The sequence below is a fragment of the Apaloderma vittatum genome, unplaced genomic scaffold (assembly GCF_000703405.1).
Source record: "Apaloderma vittatum isolate BGI_N311 unplaced genomic scaffold, ASM70340v1 scaffold32022, whole genome shotgun sequence".
Classification (NCBI taxonomy): Eukaryota; Metazoa; Chordata; class Aves; order Trogoniformes; family Trogonidae; genus Apaloderma; species Apaloderma vittatum.
Genome location: NW_009702433.1, coordinates 1 through 10,056, shown reverse-complemented (window position 1 = coordinate 10,056; position 10,056 = coordinate 1). Strand labels below are relative to the sequence as shown.

Below are 10,056 nucleotides of genomic sequence, written 5' to 3'. Positions count from 1 at the left end.
ACAAGTTTCAACCTGAATACACTTAGAAATAAGGTAAAACTCCACATTTAAAATATGTTATTTTGCTATATTTCATCAAAAAGATGACTATCTACCATATGCTTTACCTCATAAAGGGCAAACCCTTCTAATAGGCCAAAAGTAATGTCTTTGCCATTTCGCTTTCTAGGCTGATAGAGCAGGTTGTTAATAAACATATTTTTCCTCAGCCCTCAAGCAGCTCTGGGCAGCAAAACAATATTTTATCCTCACCAATTTTATCATGATTCTCAGATTTTCAGTGCAAGCTCTACAGTTACAGTTTCTGTTGATTTGTTAAATATTTCCATGGGGGGTTTTTTGGTGTGGTTTTTTTTTTTTGGAGGGTTGCTTAAGTCAGGAATTGAACTTGGGCATTATCATTTGAGCCAATTATTTCTGTACTCATGAATGGACACGGTTGTGTGTTAACAAGTAACACCAAAGCTGCTTTTCTAGGCTCACCATACGTGCTACATCTCCTTGTAGAGATGCAACCTGTATCAGCAGAACAGTGCTTTGCTTTTGCTCTAATAGTTTACATCAATTCCCAGACATAGTATTCTCACAAGGATGAAAGCTATGCTCCTCAGACTGCTGCCAGCACAGAAAAGCTGCACACACACACACGTTCCAAGGTGTATTAAGGTGGGCTCTGGAGAAGACCTGGTGGTCAAGCAGCCCATTTTTCACTCTTCCTCTCTCCTGTCCCCTGCTTAATCCTGAGAAATTTCTCAGTGTTTTTTGTTTCAGCGATGCTCTCCCAGGGCACAGTCAACCACACAATAACTATATGACATTCCTCAGAGCCCCAAAATATCACTATAGAACAAAGCAAAGACTCTGCTTTCTACTCTTTGACAGCACTTTTGTTTTAAAAAGATTGCTCCTTTTCCTCTCACAACGAGCACCTTTGGTTTGCTGCATCCTGGACACATAGCAGGACAGACCGTACACATCAGAAGTTTTCACAGAATTGTTAACATCCACTGTAAAAAGAAAATCTGGAGCCTCGTCATGGGCAACCTGAATTTAAATTACCTCAGTCTGACAGAAAGAGGTCCATGCTGGAGAAGGAGCACCTTGTCTCATTTGAGGTTATATATTTTTTTAGTAATTGATACAGGAAATCCCCCAGGTTTGCACAGCCACTTGGATAAACCCTAAAACACAGAGTATCCTTGAAGTCTGAAAATTTTGGCTCCAACAGTCACATAACACAGATAGAAACATTGTATTAATGTTATTCTCTACACATATACAGATTTGCTCTTCTCCACTTAGGAAAAACCCCAACAATCATCTGAGTAGCTGACTGCATTTACAGCAACATTCACATGAATTTTACAAAGACAAACAGAAGTAGCTTCAAAGAGCAGAACCCCTTAGATTCCAGGTGTATTACACATTAGGCCTTTCAGATACTGGATGACCAAGATAAAAAATAAACTCAGAAATTCTGGATTCAAAGACATTAGGCCCAGAACATGAGTAAACTACTTGCTTTGAAAATCTGTTAAGACTACCAGAGCCGTAATCCCTCAAGTACTGATTGACATAAAGCATTGTAATATCCTTCTTCTTAGCTTGAATGAGTTTATTCTGCATCTTATGAGAAGCTGCAGTTTTGAAATAGGGGATGTTTCACCACCAGTGATACCTTAAACGAGAGCGAGGGTCCACATTTCCACAGGGCAAGAGAGGAGTTCTTTACTAATCTTTCTCATCTCTTCTCACATACACTTCTGAAGCCTACTACTCAAAACCAAAAAAGTATGGGTACACAGGAAGATTTAGTTCAATCTCTTGAACATGGTAACGTCAACGACTTCATCTTCGTTTTGTGCCTCCAAAGCCTGAAAAGAAAAAGAAGTGTCAGCTCTGTCACAGCCTTTCCACTGGGCTCTCTAGTTCTAAAATGGCTAAAAAGAGTAGAGTTAAACATATTGACATAAAGTAGAACAGCAAGGGACTGTGGGCTGGCTGGCCTGAACAATATTCTGTTTTTGCAGACTAGACAACTTGCTTTCTACAAAGAAATCATGTTTGTACCTATTTGCTAGAGAAGGGCATGTGGAGCACAAACCAAAGGGAAAAGCCTTAAACTAACACACCTTGCAGATGAAGGCGAACCCACCAGTACAAAGCCACCAACCACCAGTGGGTGTTCCCATGCCCACACTGTGGGCCTGTGGGGAGTTTCATGCCCCACAACACTGCCCTACTTCCTTAGGAAACAGAAACAAGGAACACTGTGACATGCCCACCTGTAGCAACTGGAAAAATAAAATAAAGAATGCTTGCTGAACCTCAGCTAACATCCGTGCATTTTTGATAGGTCAAAGTCTCTCAAGCTTCAGGAGGTTAAAAGGTCCTTTGCCTTACCAGAAGCTGTTCTTGTTCCCGAGCCGCTAGCTTCTGTGGAATTGCTTGACTGCCTGCTCACTGGAGGTGGAGCTGCGGAATCCGTCCACGTGCTGTAATACGGGGAATGTGGCTGTGCTCTAATGAGAAACAGAGTAGAAATGAGGCTTCTTTAGTGACCTTCCAGAAAATTAAGAAGTTACCATTCCAAACAAGGGGACTGCATCTCTGCGGGAAAACTGTACGCAGGCAGCTGTTTCAAAGCTGGAAATACCCCTATTTAACTTAACATGGTAAAAAGCAAGGATATCCACTGTTGTCACAGTTAGACTTTCAAGAGGAAATTAAACTTCACTCTTCAGGATAAGCAATTCTAACAGTTGCAAATGAGGAAACTTTTCCTTCTGAAATTCTGACCTTAAATTCTGTCAGACAGGAAAGTAGATTTGACATCTGAAGCCTAAATGCACTTTGGAAACATCTACATCCCAGTCACTTAAGACAAAAGAAAACATCCCTCTGTTCTATTATCTATTTTGAAAACGTTATCATCAGTAAGACTAGTATATCATGACCTTTGACTCAATGATTTAAAATACTCACTTCTATGCATACTGAATTTCCTGCTGGTGAAATTCACAAATAACTATGCTGCACTTTCTGGCACCAGCATTTTCATGCACATAATTTCAAACAATTGAAAAATAAGTAAATAATAGTAGACGAAAGACTATTTCAAAAATAAGACAAGCCCAAGTTAGGAAGCTTACTTATGCATTTGGACTTAAATATTCAGTTAGGCCTCTAATCTTGAACAATAAGAGGTGGCTACTGAAATGTGCGTCCGTGTGTGTGTGTGCAAATCAAGGAACAAACCTGAATGTAGGTAATACAAAAATACAATGCTTAAACACGAGGGTCATGTATTTAAGACTTAAGAAATACCAAGTTAATAAAACCTTTAACATATCACACCTTTTAAGAATTCTTTAAGAGGTTAATGTCATAAAACAAGATCATAGAATCATTTTCTTTGGAAAAGACCTTCAAGATCATGGAATCCAAGATATGATCTTTCAACCTCTAAAGCTCTACTCAAAGTGAATTTTAGACAATTGCTACTGTTAACAGCAGCACTGTCTCAGTTGCTTCTTAGAATCATAGAATCATAGAATGGCCTAGACTGGAAGGGACCTTAGAGATCATTTAATCCAACCTCCCTGTCATGGGCAGGGACGCCTCTCAACTAGATCAGGCAACACACGGGGACCGAATGGGGATTGAACCCGCGACCTTGGTGTTATCAGCACCACGCTCTAACTGACTGAGCTAACCAGCCCCCTAACTTACTCAACTCTTTGAGACCAAGAGTGCACAGTGGACACTTTAGAGATTCTCTTGTGTCTCAAGCTTTTAGTTCTATAATAAACAGTTAATCCTGATATGGCTTCTGTCATTACCTAAAAAACACTTTACCATGGAGGAAGATGCTTTAACACACCCCTGTTCACATGACCTTACTCCCAAACCTTCAATACAAAAGCTCCCCCATATGTGGTTATTCTTAATCTGCTATATAACTACATTCCTACAGTTACATATGACGTGATACAGTTACACATATGTTGCTTTTTTTTTTATAAACAGAGGAAACTGCTTGGGCTCTAAAGATTCCCTGCAGGAGCCACATATTTTTTTTCTAGTGAGATCTAAAATGGCATCAATTGCTCCCTTTAAACCTTTAATTTAAAAATGAGGCATTTTAAACGTTTAAAAGTGTTTAACAAATATGACCAGCAGATGTTTACTCCAGCACTGAAACTGCTTTTGTGTTATGGTTTTTCAAAAAGCAACTTAGGCAGGACCTACAAGTTCTTTGGAAAACCACGTCTTGGATTCCCACACGTGGGCCATCAGGAGACTGTAGATTAAAGGCTGTTTAATCTGACCACACTGAGTATCAGAGAAGCGCAGCTATCATCTAGACTGACTTTAGGAGAGACGACACAGATACAAGAGACTCACCCATAGCCGGATTTACGCTTAATGGTATTATCTGTGTTTTAAGGCAGCCTGCAGACAGATTGTTTAAATGCTCATTTTACATTCACAGGCCATCATGCCTGGTCGCAGTAATCAGCTAAAGCGGAATCAAGTACCACAGTCCTCCCAATTCTTCTTCCCCAGAAACTTGTTCAAAATGTTTTTGCTGTTGGAGCTACAGACAGCTCTTCAAATTTATTCTAGAGGTAGGATTTTACAGCTTGAATGATACAGGCCTGAAACCTTTGAAACCACGTAAACATATATGGCATATCCCTTGAAAGCTTAAATACCTAAAACGTGCTAGCATGCATATTTTACCTGTGACTGCCAGCCAAGTAGCCTAGCAAGCCTCCTGCTCCTAATCCGGTCCAAAATCCTGGTCCCGAATTGGTTCCATGACTGGAATGAGTTCCAAAGAAGTCACCTTCTTAAACAAAATGAAAATTGAAAACATATCAGTTACTGGTACTTAATCCTCAGGCCAGCTGTTGCAATAACTCTCCTGTTAAAGATAATGGAAAACTGGACTATAAACTGCTCCTGATTTCAGTAGATTCTTGATCAAGCTTAACTTGAAAGGCCTCACAATTAGGAAAAACAGGGAAAAAATGAGAAACAAACACCAATATAAAGAGTTTTACATTAAAAATTAGCTTCCACTCAGTCTCACAGCCCTGATGTTTGCACAGCGTGCCAAAGAATCCTTGCCTGCAGATTTATAAACAGACAAATTAGATGTAAAAAAGAAAAGGAAATGAAGAAAGAACCTGCTCAGGATCACACAGTAGGCCAGAAGTGGTCACAGGGACAGAAATGAAGGGCCAAACAGTGAGTCTCAGTCAGAATAGCTACACGTTTTGAGTAACAGTGGCTCAGTCTAACGGTTAACATTACTTTGTATTGTTTCTGGTAATCCTAGTCTGGTATTTGTTATCAAAAGACATGCTAACTGTAATCACATTGCAAAGTTTTTATTATGCATGACTCACCAAGCTTGACAAATAACTTGATGAAACCGCAAGCATTATCAAGTGGGTCGTTGGAGGGGGGAAGGAGAGTCACAGGTTCTTTACATGTGACCTGCATAATATGAGGTTCTGACTCAGAACCAAATGTTCATTTAGAAACAAAAGAGAAAATGCAGAACCATAGCGCAATCACTTTCTGGTCTACATAGAAACATGGATACAAGAATGAGCTCAACCACAGGCTCAAACATGGGCAAGGTCTGAAGATAACATCAGGGTTTCGCTGAAATATGCCCAATGAAACAAGTAGACCAGAGACTGTATTTAGAAGTTACACACGGCCTAGTTTGTCTTAAAAATGGTGTTGCTTGTTTGAAGTAATGGAAGATTACAAAAAAGAAATTATCAGTTTCAGTCTGGATTTGATGATGAATTTCATTTTGAAAGCACTGGGAGATAGATAAACTCTCACTGGGATGATACACCCATTAAACCACACCGATTTGGAATGAAAAAATAGCACTTCATTTACTGTAAAAATAATGTTAGCCAGGGAGATGAACTACCTCAGTTTTCAGAAGCACTACAGCTGAACATTGACACAGAAAACTGAGTCATTTTTTACTGAAATATCTAGAGTAAACATTAAGGATCATGTCATACCACTATCAGAGAGAAAGTACGCTTTAATTAAGATAGGTTAGCTAAACGAGTTTCACAGGACACATTCCGCATTAAGAGGATTTAAAATGAGGCGAACTAAATATTAACAGCAATCAGTGAACAATAATGCTTTTCATTACCATCCAGATTTTAAAACACCAAGACATTCCTGGAACACATGGACATTTACACTCAGAGAAGTGCTGCTGCTTCACTGTCAAAATTTATGGGAGACACTAAATGCATGAAATACCATAACAATATTTTTCAGCTGGCCCCACATTTGAGAGATTTTCACCTTTGCTCTATTTGAAATGTAAGGAGAAATCAATTACACTTGTTATTAAAAATGCCATTAAGCTAAGCCTTACAGGGCTCCCAATGTGCATTTTAGTGTCTCAATTTTCAGTAATCGTCAAGAAAATGTACTTTCAAGGTTCTAGCCTTGCTAGATTTCAGACTGCTGCAATGAAAAAATGCATCAGTGCAATTAATTGACAAGGAACAGGCCAGAGAAAAAGGAAGTATCTCTTCACCCTGTTCTGCCTGTGCCCAGCACAGCAGAGCCCTGTCTTATGACCAGGGCCATTAGCAACTACCACAATAACGCTGGTGGCAACTGTAACGCCCACACAAGGTCACGGATGCACACGCAGCATACGCAGACCGTCTGAAGTCTAAAATAACTACATGGAAACCGATCTGCAAAGCCACCAATAATACAGAAGCAGAATCCCTTTAATTTTCTGCTGTAGGTACGTCTGAAAGTTTCGTCTGCACACGCCCCACATTAGGGGTATTCAAAAGAGTTATACTGGCACCCTCTGTTGAGCAAGCGACTTGAGCAAACCTAGAAGACAGCATTAATAAGCATTACTAAATTACAACCTTTTGACTAAATAAACTTCATCCTTGCTATTTATTTACTTGATAGAATCCCTTGTTCATCTCGGAAAAAAATAAAAATAAAGGAGATTATGCAATTCGTCAGGATTTGAGTTCCAGTGCTGTGAACATTTCACATGTTCACAGGGTTAAATGAGTTGGTCAGACACCAGATGAATAAAGTTTATTCCCCTTAGACACTATAGCCACTATGGGGAAAAAAACCAAAACCAAACCCAAGAAGAAACAGCCTTCCTAGCAGCAGATAAAATTTCCACCTTTAGACAAAGGGCACCACAGGAGATTCAGGTGTTGCACCTCCAACAATAGTTCACAGACACCGTTTTCTGCTCTGGCAACCAAAGCTTTCAACTGCAGGGACACTGAAGCACCTATTAAACAGAGGACTGGTACCCGATACTCCCCTCCATCAACTGCTTTGTGAATGAAACCAGGAGTCAGGTAGCCTAAGGGCTGAAAGACCCTTCTGTAAAGTTTCAAAGGGCTCCTTTGGCATAGGTTTGTTTCTGCCTGCATGAGACTATTCTCTCCTCCAGATGACTTATGAAAAATTATTCTTCCCTGCCACAACCTCTCTATTTCACAGAGTATGAAAAGAATACTTGCAGAGCATGGGGAGATGGATTTTGAAAGGTTCAAAGGGCAACTTGCTGCACGGCCTGCCCTGAAAGCCTGTGGGAAACTGAGTTCTTATTTTCACTTCTGAACAAAACAGTATGCAAAGCTGACTGCAGGCTCTGCAGCAGCTCGTCACAGTCAGCTGCCAATGCACTGTTTTTAAGCCTAACCCAACTGCACTTACTGCAGATAAAATGCTACAGCCCTGCTTGCTCTTTTGAGTGCTATAAATAGCTTTGAGACCTACCTGTGAAACTGGGCTTAAACCCAGGAGGAGGAGGAGGTGCATACTGACTCTGCCAGGAAGGTCTCGTGAATCCATCGCTGTCACCAAAACTCTGCTGAGGCTGCTGGTTACCAAGAAAGAGCTTGTATACTCCAAAAGCAAGAACCAGAAGAACAATTACAACAATAGCTCCAGCACTAGAATCTGAAAAATCCTTTCTTGACTGATAGTAGTCAGAGCCAAAGCTTCCAGAGTTCTTCACTCTCCTTTGACCTTCCTCAGTCAGCTCTAGCCTGAACAGCAAACTACAGGAGCCTTTTAAGATGTAAGGATCATCTGGATAATCGTAGCCTTCGCAGCTCACTTCAATTTGTCCAAAACGGTAGGTATTTTCCAAGTCTGCTTTGCACTGCCACTGAAAAAAGAAACACAATACAAAGTAAAGTTTCCTGCTCCAGAGATGAAAATACCTGTCTGCTTCCCCAAATACGCTCTGAAATAAAGGTGTGATTGCTAACTAATCATCTGAGAGGCCACGGGATAGGAAATTCCTAGCATCTCTTATTTCGAAAAGGACTAGGAATTCAAAGTCAACTAGGAAAATTTTTTAAAATCATCCAAGTTAAGGAAACCTTATCTTTCAGAACACAGACGATTTTGCTTTTCTTCACTGAACAGGTTTTTCAAATATCCCTTCTTTAGCTACAGGAATACTATCAAAAATAACCTGTACCTTGCAAGCTGGATGACAGCTGCAAAAACATAATAGGGCAGCCTGAAATCCAGCGCACCTGATTCCATTTGTGTCCAAAATCAAAACAAGTTGGGACAGACATGATTAGGCACTCATATGCAACACTTAACGACCAGATTCTGCAGCTGAATATATGCTGATTCCTCAGACTCACATTTCCTTGAAGTATCTGAACTTAGGTATCACCTCTAACTACAAGTGACACATTTTGGAGGAAAAAAAATAAGAAAAAAAATAGTTTCTAAATTAATAGTTCAGGACAGCAGTACCATCTGTCAATTCAAATTTGACTGTACTTTTAAAATACTGTATCAGTTTTAACAATTACTTTTAGCCCAGATTCCTGGTTAATCTATTGGGAGAAGCCTAGATAATAGTTAATAGAAAAATACACAACTATTTACTGACTAGCACTAATGCACTAACATGCAAGAGAAGTCATGTAAGTGACATTTAGTTTTTAAAAAAGGTAGTGTTGAAATGATGCAAATCTTTATAGCCCTTTCTACTCTAAAAAAAAATGCAAATCCATGCAGCAATACCAAAGCAAGAGCATCCTCTGGTTACTCTTAAAGAGTTTGATTTTAAAAACTCAAACATCAATTTAATTAAACCAAATGAAGGTTTTTTTTATCAAGTGTTTTTATACCAGAGCCTTCAGGGATATTTCAAAAATATACCTATAGTAGTTTCAGAAAATCCAACCCCAAAAAAGAACTTAGGTTAAGTTTTGTTGAAGAGTGTCTAACTAATGTCCTGGTTTCAGATGGAATAAAGCTACTTTCTTCCTAGTAGCTGGTATAGCACCGTGCTTCGGATTTAGGATGAGAATGTTGACAACGCACTGATGTCTTAGTTGTTGCTAAGCCACGTTTACCTTTAGGACTTCTCAGCTTCTCATACTGTCCTGCCGACTAAGGCTGGGAGTGCACAAAAAAATGGGAGAGGATGCAGCAATGACACAGATGACACAAACAAGCCAAAGGGACACTCCATACCATATGACATCATGCCTAGTATATGCACCGGGAGGAGTTGGTTGGGACACCTGACCACTTGGGGATTGGCTGCAAATCCCTCAGCAGGTGGTGAGCAATTATATTGTACATTTGTATATTCTCATGTTACTGTTATTATTTTCCCTTCCTTTTCAGTTCTATTAAGCTGTCTTTATTACAACCCACGAGTTTTACTTCCCTTCCCCTCGATCCCCTCCCCCATCTCACTAGAAAAAGGGGGGAGTGAGCAAGCAACTATGTGGTTCTTCACTCCCAGCTAGAGTTAAACCACAACAAACAAAAAAAAGCAAACTAATCTCATCCCGCTTCCCTCCTTTAGAATTTACCAAGTCTGAGCGAAGAGGATTTAATTAAGCGTTTAACAAGTTTTAAACAGTTACCTGTACATCATAGCCATCCCAGCCTTTGTTGTAACATTGAACAACCTCGGGGACGTGGGAGCATCCAGCAGCTCCTCCTGTGCACTGTAACTGC

General features: G+C 39.9%; 1 protein-coding gene across 1 annotated transcript; it reads right to left on the bottom strand.

Moving 5' to 3' along the window:
• Nucleotides 1-1,848: 1,848 nt before the first annotated feature.
• Nucleotides 1,849-10,052, bottom strand: SARAF (store-operated calcium entry-associated regulatory factor; the record flags this gene model as incomplete). The annotated part of the gene is made up of 5 exons (XM_009864256.1): nucleotides 1,849-1,874; nucleotides 2,404-2,522; nucleotides 4,747-4,855; nucleotides 7,831-8,224; nucleotides 9,963-10,052. Coding segments are annotated over 5 exons (738 nt in total), but the record flags the coding sequence as incomplete, so codon positions are not given.
• Between the last annotated feature and the right edge of the window lie 4 nt (nucleotides 10,053-10,056).